Genomic DNA, 22738 nt, shown 5'->3' with positions numbered 1-22738 from the left:
TCAGTAATCAGCAGAAGTTCTTCTTACAGTCCTTTGAAAATCTTTAGAACTTTCTGCAAGGAAGGTCAGGGAACTTATAGCACATTGCTCTGACATTTGTATAGGCTTGTGAGAGGATTCCAGGAGCTGACCGAATACCATGGAATGAGAATTAGAGAATCCTACAGGGAACCTCCCAAGGATTCAGGGCCCAAGGGTAGATGCAGTTTTGCTCACCAACACGGTGTCTACCAATATAGAGATCTTGGGCTCCAAATGACAGAAGGCTGTTGCCTTTGGTCCACAAAGTTTACGGGACCAGCTTGAGAGTACCTTAATGGCAGGCTTCAACAACTTGCATTTATATACCCCCTTTACTATAGAAAAATATCCCAAGATGCTTCATAGAGATATAGTTGGAAAAGAAAGATCACCAAGCAAAGAAGGAGATATAAGGATAGCTGATCAATACCTTGGCGAGTCTTAAAAGAGGAGTGAAATGGAAAGATGTAGGGGTTCAGGGAGAGGGACTTTCTGAGCACAGGGCCTAGATGGGTGAAAACACAGTTGTTGACGGTTGGGCATACAAAGTGGTGTACTCAAAATAGGTCACATTCAGAGAAATGAAGCTTTTGGGATGGGGTGGGGGGAGATGTTCTAGGGCTGAAAGAGGTTACAGAGATAGGGAGGGGCGAGGCATGAAGGGTTTTAAACATGTGGATGTGAATTTTAAATTGGCGGCATTAGGGGGACTGACAGTCACCGTCCACTGACAGTGAAACAGGGCTAATGGATGAGTGTGAGTGGGACACTGGCAGCAGAGTTTGGGATGAGTTTATAGAGGGCGGAGGATGAGTGGCCAGCTAGTAGACCATATGCAACAATCGAAGATATCAAAGGCATGGATGACAGTTTCAGTAGCAGATAGACTGAGTTGCATTGGAGGCGGGCAATGCTACAGAGGTGGAAATAGGCAGATGTTGTGATAAAGAGGACATAGGGTTGGAAGCTCAGCTCAGAGTTGATTAGGTTGGGAACAATCTAGTTTAACTCGAGACAATGGCTGGAGAAAAGGATGGAATCAGTGGAAGGGATACGGAGTTTGCAATGCAGGCTCGAGGCTGAAGGTTATGGCTTGAGTGTTTACAATGCTAACTGGAGGAAATTGCATCTCATTCAAGACGGGATGTCAGATAAGCAGTCTGACAAAACTGAGGGAGTGGAGGGGTTGGGAGAGATGGTGGAGAGACAGAGCAGGCTGTCATCAGCATTCATGCAGAAATTGACCCCATCACTTTAGGTGATGTTACCAAGGGATAGCATATAGATAAGGAAGCAAGGAACACCAACGACAGATACTTGAAGGATTGCAGAGGTAATGGTGAGGCGATTGGAAGAGATGCCATTGCTAGAAATACTCTGGCTATGATCAGATAGGTAAGAGTGGAACCAAGCAACAGCAGTCCCATTGAGCTGGGCAATGGAGGAAAAGATGTTGGAGAAGGTCATCTGCCAAAGTCTGCAAAGTGATCAAGCAGAATGAAGAGGGACAATACACCACAACCACAGCAACATGGGATATTATTTATGACTTTCATTCATGCTATATTTGTGCTGGGGGAAGAAACTTGATTTTAGACATTCTAATATGGAGTTGTGAGAAAGATGGGCACAGACTTATGTGGCAAGGAGGACTTTAGAGAAGAAAGGAAGGTTGAAGATGGGTTGGTAGTTTGCAAAGACAGAGAGATCTGGGTGGTTTTCTTGGTGACAGGGTGATGATGCCAGTTTTGAAAGGGAGAGGGGACAGGGATCTAATGAGAGGGAACCATTTCATCCTAATATAAACTGGGATAGTAATCCTGTAAAGGGAAAAGAGGGGAAAGAGCTTTTGAAGTGTGTTCAGGAGAATTTTCTTGATCAGTATGTTTCCAGTCCAATGAGAATGGAGGCATTGCTGTATCTGGTTCTGGGAAAGAAGGTGGGACAAGTGGATCACAAGTGGGCGGCACAGTGGCGCAGTGGTTAGCACCGCAGCCTTACAGCTCCAGTGACCCGGGTTCAATTCTGGGTACTGCCTGTGCGGAGTTTGCAAGTTCTCCCTGTGACCGCGTGGGTTTCCGCCAGGTGCTCCGGTTTCCTCCCACAGCTAAAGACTTGCAGGTGATACGTAAATTGGCCATTATAAATTGCCCCTAGTGTAGGTAGGTGGTAGGGAATATGGGATTACTGTAGGGTTAGTATAAATGGGTGGTTGTTGGTCGGCACAGACTCGGTGGGCCGAAGGGCCTGTTTCAGTGCTGTATCTCTAAATAAATAAATAAATAAAAACTAAATAAATCAAGTGTCAGTTGGGGAGCATTTGAGGGCAGTGATCATAATCATAAGGCTTAGGTTAGCTATGGAAAAGGTCAAGGAGCAATCCAGGGTAAAAATAGTTATTTGGGGGATGGACAATTTTAGTGGGGTGAGAACAGATCTGGTCCTGGTAAATTGGAATCAGAATTTGGCAGGCAAAACTGTAACGGAACAAAAGGCTGCCTTTAAAGAGGAAATGTTTTGGGAACAGTTGAGGTACATTCCCACAAAGGGGAAAGGTAGGGCAAAGATAAAACTCACTGGATGATGAAAGAGATGGAGAGTAAAATGAAGCAAGTGAGACAGATGTCAGGTTGATAATACAAATGAAAACCTGGCTGAATATAGAAAGTTCAGAGGGGAAGTGAAAAAGGAAATAAGAGAGGCAAAGAGAGAGTATGAGAGGAGACTGGCAACTAACATAAAAGGGAATCTAAAAGTCTTCTATAGGCATAAATATAATAAAAGGGTAGTAAGAGGAAAGTTGGGTGGATTAGGGACCAAAAAGGAGATCCTGGGTTTTATAAATAGCGGTATAGGTTCAAAAGCAAGGAAGTTATGATGAAACTTTATAAAACATTGGTTCGACCTCAACTGGAGTATTGCGTTTAATTATGAAAACTGCATTTTAGGAAAGATGTGAAGACTTTGGAGAGGGTGCAGAAAAGAATTATAAGAATGGATCCAGGTTTGAGGAACTTCAGTTATGTGGATAGATTGGGGTAACTGGGGCTGTTTTCCTTAGAGAAGGTTGAAAGGAGATTTGATACAGGTGTTCCAAACCATGAGGGGTCTAGACAGAGTCGATAGGGAGAAACTGTTCCCATTTGCGGAAGGGTCAAGAACCAGAGGACAGCAATATAAAGTGAATGGCACAAAAACCAGAGACAACATGAGGAAACACAATTAGTGGTTAGGATCTGGAATGCATTACCTGAGATTGTGGTGGAGGCAGATTCAGTTGTGGCTTTCAAAAGGGAATTGGATAAGCAGCTGAAGAGAAATGATTTGCAGGGCTACAGGGAAAGGGTGGGGGAGCAAGACTAGCTGATTTGCTCCTGCAGTGAGCCAGCATGGACATGATGGGCTGAATAGTCTCTTTCTATGTTGTAACCATTTAATGATTCTATGTTGGAGTATAGAGAGGCGCACAGGACTGGTCAAGTAGGGGCTTCAAGGCTACTTTTATGCAAAGTCTGGTCAATCAGTCCTTGCCAGATCGCTGAGTGCGCTGGATACAGCAAAGGCTATGGGCCCTGACAACATCCGAAGGGTGCTCCCTTGTGCTCCCGAACTAGCCACGCCCCTAGCCAAGTAGTTCCAGTACAGCTATAACACAGGTATCTACCTGACAATGTGGAAAATTGTCCAGGTATGTCCTGTCCACAAAAAGCAGGACAAATCCAATCAGGCCAATTACTGCAGCATCAGTCTACTCTCAATCATTAGCCAAGTGATGGAAGGTGGCATTGATAGTGCTATCAGGCAGCAGTTACTTAACAACAACCTGCTCACCGATGCTCAGTTTGGGTTCTGCCATGGTGACTCTGCTCCAGACTTCATTACAACCTTGGTACAAGCATGGACCAAAGTTGAATTCCAGAGATGAGGTGACAGTGATTGTCCTTGACATCAAAGCAGCATTTGACCGAGTGAGGCAAAAGGAGTTCTAGCAAAATTGAAGTCAATGGGAATCAGGGGGAAAACGTTCCACTGGTTGGAGCTATACCAAGCACAAAGGAAGAAGATTGTGGTTGTGGGAGGCCAATCAGCTCAGCCCCAGGACATCACTGCAGGAGTTCCTCAGGGTAGTGTCCCAGGCCCAACCATCTTCAGCTGCTTCATCAATGACCTTCCCTCCAACATCAGGTCAGAAGTGGGTCTCAGAAGTCATTGACCTGCAACATTAACTTTGTTTCTCACTGTGCAGATGCTGCCAGACCTGCTGAGTATTTCCAGCACTTTCTAATTTTAGATCAAAAGTGGGGATGTTCACTGATAATTGCACAGTTTTCAGTTCCATTCACAACTTCTCAGATAATGAAGCAGTCCATGCCTGCATGCAGCAAGACCTGGACGTCTTTCAGGCTTGGGCTGATAAGAGGCGAGTATCAATCTGCAGGCTTGCCTTCCAGTCCTCCTAGTTGCATGAGTTCCCCTCCTATGATGGAGAACTTCTGCAGAGCACAAGAGATGGAAATGATTTTGACCCTTCGTCAGACTGTAGAGTCTCAGCTGAGATGTCCAGACAATGGGAGTATTGTTTTAACAGGCCGATTGTTAATTTGTTTGAGAATTTACGTGAAGGCACAAGCCTCATTGCATTTCCTTTCTACGTTGCTATGGGGGCTTTAGGCTAGGATAGCAACGGGCATCCCTGGTTCCCCATCAGCCATCTGTCCATTTGTTTTGCTCTTTCACACCATTACAGCAGTGACGTTCACCACAACAGGGAGGGCTGGCCCTGTGCTGAATGTCACTTGCAGGTCCAGTATGACACAATTCAGTGTCTGTCTCTCTGCTGAAGTGCAGATGAAAGCAGGTTTCCACCGACACCAGCAAGTAGTTGTGCTGATCGTACAATGCAATATTTGGGTCACCTGTGGACGGATACCAGTCGGCTGCTGTACTAGTACGCTTAATTCACCTCCCTCGTCAGGAATTCCGATCACTCCTCCAAATCCATTGGCAGGCCTAAAGGAATGCCCATTGTCAGCACTGCTTGCTCTGGTGATAACAGGAACGCAGCTGTGTGCACCAAAGGAGTGCTGAATTCAAAAGGGGAAAACAGCAAACAACAGGCAAAAATTCACTTGCTCTACTGCACAAATTTAAGGCAACAATAGCTGTCAGAAGGCAAACTTCAATAATATGGCAGGTTTTAAGTGGTGAAGCTCTTTAATAAACAACATTCAGGCTTCCAAGTACCCATTTTATACAAGTGCTTGGTGAATTAAGGGCTGCACTGCAAAAATACATGCGGAATCTGGAGCAATACCAGTTTATGTTAATTAGCATAACTCTGCAGTGTAGCCTTAACTACCTATTTGAAGGCCATACGTGCTATTAGCCTGGGGCCAATCCCTGACCGCATCTCCCAGAACTGACCCTTCCATGTGGCGCCAAAGCAAAACTATCCCTTCAGGGAACTTCATTCTGCTTTATTCTAGAGTCAGGTCACAGAAACATAGAAAATCTCAAGCTTGTAAGAGACCATTTCTTTCTTTTGGGCCTCCTTATCTCGAGAGACAATGGATACGCGCCTGGAGGTGGTCAGTGGTTTGTGAAGCAGCGCCTGGAGTGGCTATAAAGGCCAATTCTAGAGTGACAGGCTCTTCCACAGGTGCTGCAGAGAAATTTGTTTGTCGGGGCTGTTGCACAGTTGGCTCTCCCCTTGTGCCTCTGTCTTTTTTCCTGCCAACTACTAAGTCTCTTCGACTTGCCACATTTTAGCCCCACCTTTATGGCTGCCCGCCAGCTCTGGCGAACGCTGGCAACTGACTCCCACGACTTGTGATCAATGTCACAGGATTTCATGTCACGTTTACAGACGTCTTTATAGCGGAGACATGGACGGCCGGTGGGTCTGATACCAGTGGCGAGCTCGCTGTACAATGTGTCTTAGGCCCATCTAATGTTCCATGCTGCTGTCCTTGCAGATGAATCTAATAATGCGTTCCTTTTCAATATACTTGTACAACTGTGCCTTGAAGAGATTTCGATGACTACCGCTGCAAGCTCCCTTGATAAGCCAGTGCAAAATCAACCCTCTCTTTATCAACAATTCTGTTCAGTTCAGGTCCTGATGTCAGGTTTCCATTGCCAGTTGAGTGCCGGTGCAAAGAGGAAATCACTTCACACTAATGTGAAACTTGCAGTGTAAATGCATCCCAAGTTATCTTTGAACTGTTGCAATATGTGTGATCTACATTAACATTTTTAATGTGAAGAGTGCACGGCTCAGTGTGTTGGCATACCAGTGCACAGATTAGAGAGGGCACAGGTGTTTACCTATCATTCTCCACTTGGGTGACTTCTGATCTAGAATTGCCTGCTGTGGTTGAGGAGGGAAGCTGCTTCCTGGCCAGAGGTGCTGGTCATCCATCACACTGTGGATTGTTGACACACATCTTCCATTGGCTGTCACAGTATGGATTGCCAGTGGCTGTGTCGGAGTCGGAGAATGGGTAGTAGCTTAGACATTTAAAAAATCGGGCAAAGGGGGGTTTCGACACAAAAAAATGGGATTACACTTCAGTTTATGTTTTAAAAACAGAATTTGTATATGAACTTAAGTCAGTGGAGTCTGCATTGTAATATGAGGCGTGCAGGGCACACTCCTATCTTTCTAACACTGCCCGTTCAAGACATGTGTTTTCATGCATTTCTCCAATTGTGTAAAATATAAATATTTAACTGAGCGAAAACAATCTCTAGTTCGAGGGGAGGGGTTTTAAATTAGGTTGCATCCAGAGAAAAGAAAGCATTTTTCAAAGAGTTTCCCTGTTTAGAAATTGACACAAAATTCTCAAGAAACTTAATCGTCAAAGGAAAGCTGGAAGAATCGTTGAGTAAAAGCGGGTGAGCAAACTCCGTGCAATGGCTGAAGCTTCCACTTTTCTTGAGCTTTACTTTTTTTCAATAAATCTGAATCAGTTGTTTTTTTTTCTATATATTTTTTAAGAAACTGCCCCTTCGCCCATTTTGTTTGCTGTTTGGAGTCTGTGGTTTTATTTTCCTTTCCCTTCCCTTGTTTACTCAGGCAGTGGCGGTATCATTCCGCTAGTGTGGGGAAGAGAAGCGCCCTCCCTGCCTCCCTCCCTCATGCACATACACACACTGACTGCCAGCTCGGTGCACTGAGCCAGCAGACAGCGGCAGCAACTCAGAGCGCCAGACAGAGCGGAGCGCAGAGCAGCGCCGGCTCCCACTGCCTCCTCTCGCTTCACCCACAAACTTGCCGCAGATCCCCGCCGGTAGCGCTGACAAAGCCTCCCGCATCTGGATGGCCGGGAGCTCGGACATCCCCAGCCCGATTCCGCCTGCCATTGGGAGCAGCTTACCAAGTTTCAACGCCATCTGCTATTTCTGAAGACTTTTTTTGTGTTGTTGCTGTGTCTTTTCTTTTCCTTCCTCCTCCCCCCCCTCTCTCTTTCTCCTCCCCTCATTTTTTTCTCTCTCGAGTAGTTTTTTTCCCTCTCTGCTGGTCGGGACAGGAGAGGGGATCGTGTGAACAGGGAGATCCACCGGATCTTGTGTGTGTATAGAGAGAAAGAGAAAGTATCTGTGGGAGCATTAAAGGGGCCGGTGTCACCACCTCAATCGTCTGAAGGAATATTACAGTAACACAAGAGAAAAATGGGATCCAATCATCTTGAGGGAGGTGGATTGAAGAATGCAAAGTGCTTTTATTAAGCTTTTGATTTAATTCAAACAAAAGGGAACTTAAGACTTTTTTCATTGCAATCCCCTTGGGGAAAAGAAGATAAATCAGGGGAAGAAAACTTGTCAACATAGTGTGCTGGGAGGTTAGGATGGGGGATTACAACATGCCCCCAAATCCGAAGCACAGCGCGATCGTGGAGAGGTTGAGGCAGCGGATCGAGCTGTGCCGCCGGCACCACGCAGTCTGCCAGGTCCGCTACGAGCAGAACCAGCCGCAGCGCATCGAGCAGGAGCGAAGGGACAAACTCGCCCTGCACCAGAAGTACCTGGAAACACGCAGCAAGAAGACCCCCAAAGCCAAACAGCAACACGAGAGCAATCGGGCTACCAAAAACTGCGACAGCGAGCAGTCCCCAGGACCTAACGCACCCAGTGAACACAGGAATCTCACCCTGATCGCTGTAAGTTTGCTCACTTTGCCTCGTCTTTTAAAAGAAATTCACTCGTATGTTTATGTATTTGGAATTCCCTTTGTTGTTGTTTTGGTTGTTTTTGTTCAAATGAATTAGATCTGCATAAGCAGCTGTTAATTTTTTCGAAACGTGCAATCAGACTTTGGAAAGTGTTTCTTAAAGCTATACTTTTCATGTAATTCCAGCTTGTTGTAAGACGTTACTTAAAATGATTTGTGTGAAATTGTGATGAACAAAATGTCAGTTTGGATTAATCTTAAGAATTATGCACTGTAATGTTAAGAAAGGCTGTCCCTTCGAAAAATGGCTTTGTGCCACAGTATTGTAACCATATTTAATTTATTTAAAGTTCCACAAGTGTTATCAAAGAAGCCTGGTCTATTGGCTGCCTTATCTGTTTTGTGAAATAATAAGCTGTGACCTGCGTGGACGGTTCAGTCTTGGATGTATACTCTCAAAAAGTCTGCCAATACTGAATTGAATGACACTCACATCTCATTGGAAGAAACAGTCAACCAGACACGTGATCAATAAATTGAATTTGCTCGCTCAAAACTTCTGAATTGGCCAATAAATTGCACCTATTTATATTAATGGTGGTAAAGATTAGCTTAAGAGCGGCTTTGATTGTGCAAATTTGTTGATGTTTTTATCTGCGGTTTTTTGTATGTGTGTGTTTTCCAGAATAACAAATGGCAATTAGGAAATCGAAGGCAGTTATATAATTCTCAGGCTTTGGGTTGATGTACATTGCCGGTATTATGTTTCTGTCGTATGGCCTAGTTACTGGATAAACTCGAGAAATTAGGAGTTCTCTGTCTGTACACTTGGATGTGTGTGTATATAATATTTATATAAATAGTTACAAGCTGTAATTCACTCAAGCAATTGTGATGACATCTCAAACTGTGAAGCTGAAGCTTTAGCAGATTATAAACTTCAGTATGACATTGAGATTGAATTACTGCCTTAAACTCAGTGTCAGCTATTTGTTTTAATATCATTTATGCTAGTTAAAATCACTTTTTCAAATAACTGCTTATTGTCACTTTTTCATAAAACAAATAGTTTTGCAAGTAGGAAAACAGTGTTTAAGAATAAGCATGAGGAAACCTATTAAGTATAATAATTATATTTCTGTAGATTTATATAATGTTGACAAATGGCTTAGTGAGGGCATGGAATCAGAACTCTATAAGAAAAAATCATCTGTAAGAGAACATTCTTTAGCATTGTAACAATACACCTGTATGATATCTTAACCCATCACCTCAAATTGCTGTCACCACTTACCACCATCTGTGGTAGAGCTGTAACCATCAGGATTTTAGTCGTGCATTCTGTTGCTCAAAACACTCTCTCCAGACACAAACTAAACTTGGGAAAACAAAACTGTACAATTTTCTGCAGAATTTTTTTCACAGTTCAAGTGGTTAATGTGTGAAAAAAAACTCAGCACTGCACTTTACTGAAGTCCTAATGACAACATTGTACATATATTCAATATATACATGGTACATATTGTTCATGCATTTAATATAATTATACATAGACTGGGAGGAGCTTGCTACTGATCGTTCACAATGGCGACAACTTGTCCATCAAGCTGCATCATTCTTTGAGTCCAAACGCCTTCATGATGAGGCAGAGCAGTGGCAGAGAAGGAAAGAAAAAGAAGCAAATCCTGTGCTCTGGATTTCGCTATCTAGTGGATGTCCTGCCCCATGTGCTTAAAGATCTGTGGGTCAAGAATCAGCCTGTTCAGTCACCTGAAGAGCCAGGCAGAAACTAGCGACCTTGAGTAGACGTCATCCTCGAATCAAGGGACTGCCGATGACATAGTGGTCATTATCTTCGGACAGCTTAAATAATGGTAAAAGGAAGATGAAGACTTGGACATCAAGGGAATCCAGTTCATTATCATTCAGATAGTGAGAAAAAGTTCTGCGTCATGAATTTTCTCTAAAAAGGAGAAATGTGTGTTTTAAATAATCTTAGTAGTTCGTGAGAGATGGCTTAGTGACAGTAAAGGTGGGATAATACAGGAATATATGAACGTAGAAGCGGGTGTAGACTATTGAGCCCCTCGAGCCTAACAATCTCAGTCTTAAAACTTTCGATTGACTGAGCATCCACAGCCTTCTGAGGGAAAGAGTTTTCCAGATTTTCACTAACCTTTATGTGAAAAGTGTTTGCAGATATTTTACTCCGAAATGCCCGAGCTCTAATTTTATGATTATGCTCCCTTGTTTTGGATTCCCTATCAGAGAAAATAGTTTCTCTGTATCTATCCTATTGAATCCTTTTTATCATTTTAAAGACCTTGACCACCCACAAACTTCTAAACTCAAGGGACTGCAAACCAAAATTGTGCAACTTGTGCTCAAAATTTAGAACCTTTAGGTTCTGGCATCATTCTGGGAGAAAAGCTAATAAAGCTAAGATAAATCGAATCACGTGCTAACTGTAGTATTTACTGTGTGGTTCCAACAAACTCCTGAGTTTAAAAACATGTAGCTAGATTTGCACATATTGTGATATCTTGTGCATAGTAGATTTGATTGTGAATATTTTGGGACACTCCTGAACTATTTTTACTAATGAGAATTGTTAATGAATGTATTTGAGCAATATTTGCTTTATTGGTTGAAAGTATTAAGAAAATAAATAATTTATACTTACATGGCATCTTCAGAATGTTCCAAAACACTTCAAATCCAATGTATTACTTTGGAAGTCATTTTATGCAAAAAAAAATGGCAACCAATTTGCACACTGCAGTGATGAGTTAGTCTGTTTTTGGCATTTCAGTTGAAGGAGAAACGTTGACCAGAACAACTCCCTGCTCTTCAAATAGTAGCATGGGATTTTTACATCTATCTCGACAGGCAGACAGCCGCATTTTAATGTCTCAACTGAAAGACAACACCACGAGAAGCATAGCACTGTTTGAGGAGGACACAAAGTATAAGTTTAGATTATGTACTGGAAGAACAAAACTTGAGCTCACAAACTTCTGACCCTGAGCTGAGAGTGCTGCTAACTGAGCCAAATTGATCCCAGAGGATGGTACAGAGAATAATAGCCAGGAGCTGGCTCTCCACCTCCATTTTTGTTACATGCATTATATTAATACTCTATTGCTCCTTGACAGCATTCAGAAAAAAATGGGGCCTAAGAGTACCACAGGCAGACAAAATCAACAAATAACCTTTCATGGAAACATTATAGGTTAGAAAATTGCAACAAGACAGTCAGCATGAGACATGCGAAAATAGGTTGACTCTCATTCAGTTTTCACTGAGAACTCTCCTGTTGGCATATTGTGGGGCGAACATGTGTTAATGCCGGGATGGTTTTGTTGTAAGAGTCTTTCTAATCAGAAAAACTCTTGGTTTTTTAAAATCAGATTTGATACTGTATGTATAAAAAAAAAACACTTGAATCTGGTTTAAATGACTTTTTGCATTAGAGTAATTTTGTTTTGCAAAATTTCTGTTGAATTTTTTAACATTTTCAGTCAAAAAACAGATTATTGTTTAAAAATCGATTAGTTCTTGAATGTAAATTTCAGACTTCAAATGTCCAATTTTGTTCGGACACTGTTTCTCTAGATGATTGCCCAGCAAGCCTTCTTCAAATGTTCCAGTGTTCCAACTTAACCAATAAGAAAGTATTAGTATGTGGCATGCAAATTTTTTCTCAACTCTTGGCGTTCAGCAGTAGCTCAGTTGGTAGCATCTTGCCTGAGTTACAAGGTTCCAGGGTCAAGTCCCACTCCAGGATTTGAACACAAAAATCAAGACTGACACTCCAGTAGAGTACTGAGGGGTGCTGCACTGTCGGAGTTGCCGCCTTCTGTCTGCTCAAGTGGATGTAAAAAATCCCATGGCAGTATTTCACAGAAGAACAAAGAACAACAAAGAACAGTACAGCACAGGAACAGGCCATTCGGCCCTGCAAACCTGCGCCAATCTTGATGCCTGTCTAAACTAAAACCTTCTGCACTTCCGGGGACCGTATCCCTCTATTCCCATCCTATTCATGTATTTGTCAAGATGCCTCTTAAATGTCACTATCGTACCTGCTTCCACCACCTCCCCTGGCAGCAAGTTCCAGGCACTCACCACCCTCTGTGTAAAGAACTTGCCTCGCGCATCCCCTCTAAACTTTGCCCCTCGCACCTTAAACCTATGTCCCCTAGTAACTGACTCTTCCACCCTGGGAAAAAGCTTCTGACTATCCACTCTGTCCATGCCGCTTATAACTTTGTAAACCTCTATCATGTCGCCCCTCCACCTCCATCGTTCCAGTGAATACAATCCGAGTTTATCCAACCTCTCCTCGTAGCTAATGCCCTCCAGACCAGGCAACATCCTGGTAAACCTCTTCTGTACCCTCTCAAAGCTTCCACATCCTTCTGGTAGTGTGGTGACCAGAATTGCACGCAATATTCTAAGTGTGACCTAACTAAAGTTCTGTACAGCTGCAGCATGACTTGCCAATTTTTATACTCTATGCCCTGGCTGATGAAGGCAAGCATGCTGTATGCCTTCTTGACTACCTTATCCACCTGCGTTGCCACCTTCAGTGACCTGTGGACCTGTACGCCCAGATCTCTCTGCCTATCAGTACTCCTAAGGATTCTGCCATTTACTGTATACCTCCCACCTGTATTAGCTCTTCCAAAATGCATTACCTCACATCTGTCCGGATTAAACTCCATCTGCCATTTCTCCGCCCAAGTCTCCAACCGATCTATATCCTGCTGTATCCTCTGACAATCCTCATCATTATCCGCAACTCCACCAACCTTTGTGTCGTCCGCAAACTTACTAATCAGACCAGCTACATTTTCCTCCAAATCATTTATATAGATTACAAACAGCAAAGGTCCCAGCACTGATCCTTGCAGAACACCACTAGTCACAGCCCTCCATTCAGAAAAGCACCCTTCCACTGCTACCCGCTGTCTTCTATGACAGAGCCAGTTCTGTATCCATCTTGCCAGCTCACCTCTGATCCCATGTGACTTCACCTTTTGTACCAGACTGCCATGAGTGACCTTGTCAAAAGCTTTACTGAAGTCCATATAGACAACATCCACTGCCCTTCCTTCATCAATCATCTTCGTTACTTCCTCAAAAAACTCAATCAAGTTAGTGAGACACGACCTCCCCTTCACAAAACCTTGCTGCCTCTCACTATTAAGTCCATTTGTTTCCAAATGGGAGTAAATCCAGTCCCGAAGAATCCTCTCTAATAATTTCCCTACCACTGACGTAAGGCTCACCGGCTTATAATTTCCTGGATTATCCTTGCTGCCCTTCTTAAACAAAGGAACAGCATTGGCTATTCTCCAATCCTCTGGGACCTCACCTGTAGCCAATGAGGATACAAAGATTTCCGTCAAGGCCCCAGCAATTTCTTCCCCTGCCTCCCTCAGTATTCTAGGGTAGATACCATCAGGCCCTGGGGACTTATCTACCTTAATGCCTTGCAAGACACCCAACACCTCCTCCTTTTTGATAATGACAAGAGTAGGGGAGTTATCCCTGTTGTCTGGCCAGTATTTATCCCTGAATCAACATCACAAAAATGGATTATCTTCTTATCACATTACTGTTGGTGGGAGCTTGCTGTGTGCAAATTGGCTGCTGCATTTCAAAAGTACTTAATTGGCTATAAAGTGCTTTGAGATGTCTGGTGATGGTGAAAAGTGCTATATAAATTTTATCTTTCTTTTATAATGCATTTAGCAGAAAATACATTTTGTTATTTCAATTATTTTGTGTAATTTCTTAGACTTTGTTTAAAACAAATGTTAAACCTTAGCCCAGATATTGCAGTAAAGGTTGCAGTGAGGCTATCAGGCTCATTAAAGGGTTAATTGAACAAAAACTTACAGTGACCCCACATGTGCAGTTAACTGTGGAAATCTGGATGTTGCTGTCTGAATTTCCCTGCTGCTCCAGAAGCTTTGCTATAACAGTATTTTACCACGGTATTGAAATATCTGCAACAGTGTGAAGTTGCGATACCTACAAGATAGATACTTACTTGCCCATTCCAATGTAAGTAATATTTTCTTTGGCCTCCTTATCTCGAGAGACAATGGGTAAGCGCCTGGAGGTGGTCAGTGGTGTGTGGAGCAGCGCCTGGAGTGGCTATAAAGGCCAATTCTAGAGTGACAGGCTCTTCCACAGGTGCTGCAGAAAAATTTGGTTGTCGGGGCTGTTACACAGTTGGCTCTCCCCTTGCGCCTCTGTCTTTTTTCCTGCCAACTGCTAAGTCTCTTCGACTCGCCACACTTCAGCCCCGCCTTTATGGCTGCCTGCCAGCTCTGGCAAATGCTGGCAACTGACTCCCACGACTTGTGATCAATGTCACAGGACTTCATGTCGCGTTTGCAGACGTCTTTAAAGCGGAGACATGGACGGCCGGTGGGTCTGATACCAGTGGCGAGCTCGCTGTACAATGTGTCTTTGGGGATCCTGCCATCTTCCATGCAGCTCACATGGCCAAGCCATCTCAAGCGCCGCTGACTCAGTAGTGTGTATAAGCTGGGGATGTTGGCCGCCTCGAGGACTTCTGTGTTGGAGATACGGTCCTGCAAGGTACTGAGGACACAGGCTTGATACAGTCGGACTTTTGTGTTCCGTGTCAGTGCGCCATTTTCCCACACTCTCTTGGCCAGTCTGGACATAGCAGTGGAAGCCTTTCCCATGCGCTTGTTGATTTCTGCATCTAGAGACAGGTTACTGGTGATAGTTAAGCCTAGGTAGGTGAACTCTTGAACCACTTCCAGAGCGTGGTCACCAATACTGAAGGATGGAGCATTTCTGACGTCTTGCCCCATGATGTTCGTTTTCTTGAGGCTGATGGTTAGGCCAAATTCATTGCAGGCAGCCGCAAACCTGTCGATGAGACTCTGCAGGCACTCTTCAGTGTGAGATGTTAAAGCAGCATTGTCAGCAAAGAGGAGTTCCCTGATGAGGACTTTCCGTACTTTGGACTTCGCTCTTAGATGGGCAAGGTTGAACAACCTGCCCCCTGATCTTGTGTGGAGGAAAATTCCTTCTTCAGAGGACTTGAACGCATGTGAAAGCAGCAGGGAGAAGAAAATCCCAAAAAGTGTGGGTGCGAGAACACAGCCCTGTTTCACGCCACTCAGGATAGGAAAGGGGTCTGATGAGGAGCCACCATGTTGAATTGTGCCTTTCATATTGTCATGGAATGAGGTGATGATACTTAGTAGCTTTGGTGGGCATCCAATCTTTTCTTGTAGTCTGAAGAGACCACGTCTGCTGACGAGGTCAAAGGCTTTGGTGAGATCAATGAAAGCAATGTAGAGGGGCATCTGTTGTTCACGGCATTTCTCCTGTAATATTTAATATTAATATTTAATGGCATGATAAGTCTTAATTACTGCTCAACAACCTCACTAATACTGTAAATTAACGTTTTTTTTACAAGTGTGGAGACTCATTCCTTCAGATTCTAATCATCGTTGAAGATTTTAAAAAATTGTTTTAAAATGTTTTTGTTTTAACTGTCTTAATCTCATCTTTCTTTCCCTCTATTTATTTTGCTTTCTGTACATGATTTTACACTGAGTTAACTATTCTAACATATACTTCCTGTTCAGTCGGGATGGATTTTATCAATCCTCTTGGGATGGGTTGGAGGCGGCCGGGGTGGGGTGGGGTGCTTAAAATGGTGGGGGAGTGGAGTGCCCATCGCCTTCCTGATGCCATGGAATTTTACTAGGGATGGGGAAGGTCATGGAAGGTCTTTCTGCCCATAGGCCAACTGGGGCCCTTAAGTGGCCAATTAAGGGCCTCTTCCTGCCTCTTCTGGTATTGTATCAGTGGCGGTGGGGGAGGGGGGCCTTTTCCACTTGGGGAGGCTGCCTAGCAAAAGATGACAGCCTTCCTGAGGGGTGGTCCCTCCTGCTTGGGCACCTTGTGGCCCATGGAAGACTCTTCTGGTGGCAAGGGTCCCCCATGCCCTCAGTAATGACCCCCACCTCCCCCACTCGCTGTGGCGTGCCTGAGTGGCTCTGGCAAGCCTGACCTCACTCACCTGTCTTCTGGGGCCTCTTGCATGGCTGCTGTTTCAGGCCTCCTGCAGTACCAATGAGTGGCCACCGCTCCCAATGGCGCTGCTGGGACTACTGAGCCGCTGGCCTTCTGATTAGCTGGCAGCTCTTGGGGTGGAATCTTGTCTCTTAAAGGGGTCAGCATCCCCAACAGAGGGGATTGAATTTGGCTGTCCGACAAATGGCTGAGGTGGGGTCTCTTTCCCCCCCCCCGCCCCCCCCCCCCCCCCCTCACTCCCGGCCATCTGGCCTGTTGCTGGGGCCCCCGCTGCCAAAAAAAAATCGAGTCCAATTTGTCTCAGTAAGGAAATTTCAGTTTGATTGGTTAATGGGATGCACAGTTGCTTGCTTTTACACAAAGGCTCAGATCCCCTGTAGAGAGCGCTGTGCTGTTTTGGCTCACTAATCACAGCAAGTTCCAGCGCAAAAGGCCTTAGGAAAGACTGTGGGCGAGTGCAAGTGAAATAAACAACAGGTGCCGTTCGTTCACTGATGACTGCAAAATCCAGGCCATTAATATATCTCAAGGTAATTTTCAGGGGTCTTCTGTGTGCATTGATTCCTAATTTTTAATGCTTTTCTTGTTGGCATGGAGTCTCAATGAACTGCTTTATTTTTGTATATTTTTTGCTCATGCGTTTCATTTCAAGAAACTAAAGATTACTAAGAAACAGATTACATATAAATTGAAACAGGACAATCCTGAAGCATCTGACAGTTAACAGCCCAGATAAAATATTTTTACAAAATTTAAACAAACACTTTAAAAAAAAAAATGAAAGTTTACTTTGGTTTATATCAAGGTATAGCTCCTGTGTATATATCTTGGTATATAGGCTGTTTATTAAAATGAAAGTGAATGTTGTGCATTTTTTTATAGTTTGAAAGTTTTCCAAGTGAAGGTGGATAGAAAGCCAATTATCTTGTGCAGCAGTCAGACAGGTACCTCTTTAGTAAATCTGGTCAGGGCAAAGATGAACATTTTGGACGTAACAAGGTGGTGATTTTGAAGTGAATTTGTACTAAGTCCTGAAGCACTGCTGGAGGTGATGATTGTTGTATTTTCGCTGGGTTAATTTGAAAACTACTGAGCTGTAAGTTTGTGGCGTAGTTCTGCTACCAATCTGAGGATATCCATTGGGTCGTAAAGACAATTAATTGCAAATGAATTCTGGATCTTATCTATTTATTTTCCCCAACTCCATTTCAAAAATCCCAAATTTGACAAACATTAATAATTGACTAATGTAGCTGATGGTCTGTTACATACCATATGACATGTTTTATATACTTTGTAATTTATGTGGTGTTCATGTTACATCATGGGCAAGATTTTAACTCAATCAAAACCCATTCACTTGTACAGAGTTAAAATTGGGCCCGTAAGTCACAAAAGCAAAGATTGCAGAGTTTAGCAATGTTATCAGAACCTCAAAGTGTTTGTTTGAAATATGCTTCATTCTATATTCTCGGCGGCTGGCATACTCAGTTTTTGACAAATATACGGTAGTTGCCTTAGTTGAAATGTCTGATTTGTACTGAATTATTATTCACCGTCTTTTCATCTCTAGGACCTTGCTTTGAATCTAGCCTAGTGTTTCCTCTTTCTGTTGGTTCCAGCTTGAAATATTCTTAGACTATCCCAGACCAATTTGTGGTGGGCATGAGCCCAGAGCACAAAGCTGGTCATCATTTTAATTAATGTTAAATTAGCAGTTGCATTCAGGCTGAAAGAGTGGTTAGTGTGGAAAATGGGCAAGATTACGCTAATGCAGCTTTGACAGGGCTAAGCTGAGCTTTGAGCATTGTGAAACTGAACATGCTAGGAGTGACAACTGTGATCACAAATGTAGAGCTGTGTTTATTTCCAAGATTAATATATAACAAAATAGGTCACAATTCGTTTTATTTCTAAATGCTTCCTTGCCTATTTTTCTCCCCGCTTTCCAGAAGGCACTGATGCATTCCCAGGGTCTGATTCCACAGACAGCCATCACCGTCCAGTGATTTGGTACCTAAGATCATGAAAGATGCTGTATAAATGCAAGCCTTTCTTTTCTTCGAGCTAATTGTAGTGTCTATACTCTGTTCTGAGTGAGATCGCATAACCCTGTGGAGACCAGGGATCAAAGTTGGAACCTCCTTGGTCTGAGTGGCTGTTAATCATTGGATACATTTCTTGAACCGTTGGGGAGCCAATTTACAGGTTTGAATGAAAATGAGTGATTGCCAATCTTAATGAGTGACATTTTGCGTACCTAGAGTAGAGGGAGCATTATCTCTGCAGCTGGCCATGACTTGAGAGTGCTTGATGCTGACACTGGGTATCCAGAATGAAAAACTGTCCCATCCCTTAATACTAACAGCCCTCACATTAATGAAAACAAAAAATCAATAAATAATTTGATATATTAATTGGCTGATGAGCTTTTATATCACTATAGGTAACAGGAGAATCACACATTCTGTGTAAATGTGAAAAGTTTACGTGATTTATTTATATTTTATTTCAAAATGTATTTTGAAATTAAATGTTTTGATAAAGTTTTAATTACACAGCTTCTCACATTTTATCAAAAACCGTACTCCCCATTTAATTCCATAGTACTTAATCATGAGTCCAATGTCCTGATTTGTTTTTCAAGTTACTTATGTGAACACAATCCACTTAATTGAATGTGTATACATAAATGGCTAATTTGGATAATGTTTTGGCTTTCCAGTAGTTGCCACTCACTTGTTTACACTACTTACTTGATCACTACTTGAGTTTCTGACATTGGTTAAATTGAACTGAGTGACAGATATGTGAAATCACAGCCAGGATGCACTGTTCCATGAGATTAAGAATGTAATCTTAATACCTCTTGATGACTGTATTGATAAAGAGAGTATGTAGCTGAACAATACAAACAAAAGGTCCCAGATTTGATTCCCAGTCTCTGTTAGAGTAACTGATCCAAGCTGAAGTGATAGCTGGAGCCGTATACTTGGCTTCAGCATCTCTGGACCAGGAGGGGTATATCCAGTGATCTGTGCTGGATGTTGGGTGGGGTCAGGTTAAGACTTAGCTGTGATACCCCTGACAGTTAGCCTGTGGACACTCATTGTCTAGGCTCCTGCATGAAGAATAGTTACTTGGACAAAGTAATGGAGGGTTGCCAGCATTTGTGGGATTGTACTGGGTAATGATCTTTTGAAGAGGAGAGGAAATCTTGGGGGGGGGAATGTTAATATAGAAGTGAAGTACTTTTTATCTTTCAGTTTTTTTGACTATCACCCTGATGTTCTTTTGAAATAGTGGCTCAGATACTGAGGTGGAAATGCTTGCCTGAAGCATTGTGGCTCAGTCCAAGTCAGTGCAGGTTATATAGTTATACAGAAGTTTCATCATTGTGAAAGTAAAGAGAAGGTAGCAGGCTGTTAATGCTTTGTGATATTTATACTCTATATACCATCAATGACCATGTCTAATGCCAATGTTTATGCCTTCATGTATTTCACATTGTTATCTATTGCATAAACATACTAGGCATTTGGATTAACACTATTGAAACTCTTGTCAGCATTCTGTATCTGCTTTTTCTGCAACATTTTACTGAGCCTATTTGGTGGGGAATGAAGAAGTGTCTTAAGCATGCACCAATTCTTCATTAAGTTACAGGCAGAGGAGTTTCATCCACATTCAATTGAACTGACAGCTTTGCAGTTGTTGTGGTGAGATGCTAAAGGCCAGTCTGTTTACTTTGGATCTTTTGACACTGAACAAATGATGGGAGATGAGTGGGCTTCAGCTAGAGGAAGATGTTTCAGAGGCTTCCTTCAAACAAAAGTACCAGTTATAGGAGCTTACACTCTTCTACTGATGGGAGAGTACAACTCTTTGATCTGTTGCATTTATTGACACTCAATATCTTCAAATAATTAGACTTAAACCAATTTTCATCCTTCTCCAAATGTGTCCTGGTATGATGGGTCAGGGATAGAAGGAAAATGACTTGTAAAAGCTGAAGGTCACTTGCCCAGATCACAATTTACCAACACTTCAAATTTATCATCGGTGGTTGCTCTTTCAGCTGCTACTCTCCTGAAACCCCCTTCCCGAATCCATCTGTCTTGCTTCCTTCCTGTCTGCTTGCTTCATAAAAACAAAACTCATAAAAACCTTTTCCTTTAACTATGACTTTGCTTCCGCCAACCTGCCTTCTTTCCCTTTTTCTTTCCTACTTAGTATCTCTTCATGTCCTCTATCATGTAAAGCAGTCTCAGACCTCTTATTTGTAAGGAACATTATAGAAATGTGAGTTGGTAGATTCATTACCGATCTGTGTTGTAGCTGGTATACCTCAAGTGACGATTGATTGTCTGTGTAAAGGTCTTGATATTGGACAGTAACTGTTGGAATCTGCTACTATATTCCTGCAGAACGGAATGATCTGTGACAACAACTTATCGTGCCTTGTTTTCCAAGTTTGGAAACTGTGATCGATTGTTTTGCAGTTTCAGGTTATATCTGTTTGCAGTGGGTTGTTACCACTTAGTTGCATAGATCATTCCAGTTGTTTAACTCTGGGAATATAGTCTGATTATATTTACTAAACAAAAGTCCAATCACAATCCCTCTATTTAGATGAAGAATATTTCAAACTATATGTTTTCCTTATTTTAATTATTTTTAAAAAACTACTGAAAATCCTGTGCCATTTTGTACATATTGTAATAATCTTAAGGAAGTAGCTTCCTCCTTCAAGAGCAAATAATTCCTCTTCAAAAGGTGATCTTATCCAGTCTGCCATCTGCAGGATGTACTTAACAGCCTGAAAATTGTTTCTTACAAAAATGAGACATCCACACACTGACTGAAAACTCTAATCCTTCTGAGAACTGTGCTCCAGAATATAACAGAATTAGAATGTTCCAAGATGAATTAGATGTTTCAGTTTTAAGTATTCATTTCCCTTTAGTATTTATGTGTGTCTGTGTACATGCAAATGTTTTTGCATGTGTGTGCATTGGCATTGTCCTCAGGTTCTTCTTTTAGCATATTGATGTATGTACATGTCACTGTACTGTGATTCCATTTGCTTGTTAGCACAAACCTTTAACCTCACTCTCCTATTGTGTTCCTAAGCATTTCAATATTTTGCATGTGTCTCTCCACTCATTGGTCTGCCCGAAACTTGCTGGTCTTCCAGTGCAAAGAGTTGTCCACGACCGAGTGTTGCAGACTGGCACATTCCAAGGTCCGGATCTACGTCTTGAGGGATGCACTAAAGCTTGGGGCAGCTGCCGCAAAGGCTCAATGGGGAAAGGCCACTGTGTAAGGTCCTCCTGCCATAGTGAACCGAGTGGCTGGAACCCGTGTAAAACCCCTCGGGCTGTATGCACCAAAATATGGTTTTGCTGTGTAATGCAAATATACATTGCATATAAAATGGAATGGAAGGGTTGTGAGGCAACTCAAGTTCTGTATTGAAAAACATTTTCTTTTGCACTTTCTGGAATATCAACTTGGAACTGCTTTGTAATGTATTTTTTTTTACAGATTTTTATGAATAAAATATATTTTGGGGAAAAAAGTGTCTCTCCACTTCCAATTTACTAGACATTTGGATGGAAATCCCTCTAAATGTATTCAAAATAATGTTTTTTTTGTTGAATCAATGTTGGATGTTATAAGTACAGAGGTGATGTTTGAACCTCCCATAATATTCTCAGTAGCTTTTAAAGTCAAACCATTTTTCTTTTTCAAATATGGTACATTAATAAATGAAAAAGCTCCCCAAATACACACAGGTTTGGAAATATTGAAATTTATGCAGGTGTTCAGTATTTTGCTTTAAATAAAAATGAAAATAAATATTTCAGGTCATGGAATGAGTGAGTTACTAGTGCTGTGCCAGGTGGAAATCTTGTCGCTTGCAAATCTCCAGACGCCGGACACATGCAGTAAATTATTCAGAGGCATAGTCGGTGCCATGTGACATGGCATTTAATGACTATCAGGATTATTGCAAGCAATGAACGCTGTAATGCCTTGTCCACTTGTTAAAGTGCAACTTTCAATTTGATCATCTCTTAATGAAACCTATTCACATCATTAAACAAATCTGTAGTTTGGTAGCTGTGGACATCAGATAATCATCACTAAACTGTGTTACCAGGTCGGCAACTACCCTGAGGCCCCTGGTTTTTGGATTTGTAAGCAGCTGCAGGTGCGTGGGTGCAGTTCGCATGCTTTGTGCTGCACAGTCTCAGGCAGACGTTAGTTTGGTCTAAAGTTGCTTTGATATTATGACAGAGGTTCACTTCTCTGAGTGGCGTTTTGAAACTTGACGCCTCATAGCCTGTTCAAATGAATAGACAAGTAGAACTAACACACAGAGTATGTTAATGAGACTCCTCAACAAAGGGGTTGTGAGTTGATTGTAGCCAAATAATT

General features: G+C 42.5%; 1 protein-coding gene across 2 annotated transcripts in view; it reads left to right on the top strand.

Annotated features, from left to right (window-relative positions):
- Nucleotides 1-7192: 7192 nt before the first annotated feature.
- Nucleotides 7193-22738, top strand: part of zmp:0000001236 (mastermind-like protein 2) — a 456887-nt gene continuing 441341 nt past the window's right edge. For both annotated transcript variants that reach the window (XR_010975223.1, XM_068034041.1), the window contains exon 1: nucleotides 7193-8183. Coding sequence is in view for 1 of the 2 variants with exons in the window: in XM_068034041.1 (XP_067890142.1) it covers nucleotides 7872-8183 (312 nt within the window). In the remaining variant the exon portion in view is untranslated. The remainder of the gene's footprint in view (nucleotides 8184-22738) is intronic.

Source organism: Heterodontus francisci, chromosome 6 (assembly GCF_036365525.1).
Source record: "Heterodontus francisci isolate sHetFra1 chromosome 6, sHetFra1.hap1, whole genome shotgun sequence".
NCBI classification, from domain to species: domain Eukaryota; kingdom Metazoa; phylum Chordata; class Chondrichthyes; order Heterodontiformes; family Heterodontidae; genus Heterodontus; species Heterodontus francisci.
This window is presented reverse-complemented; position numbering and strand designations above follow the sequence as displayed.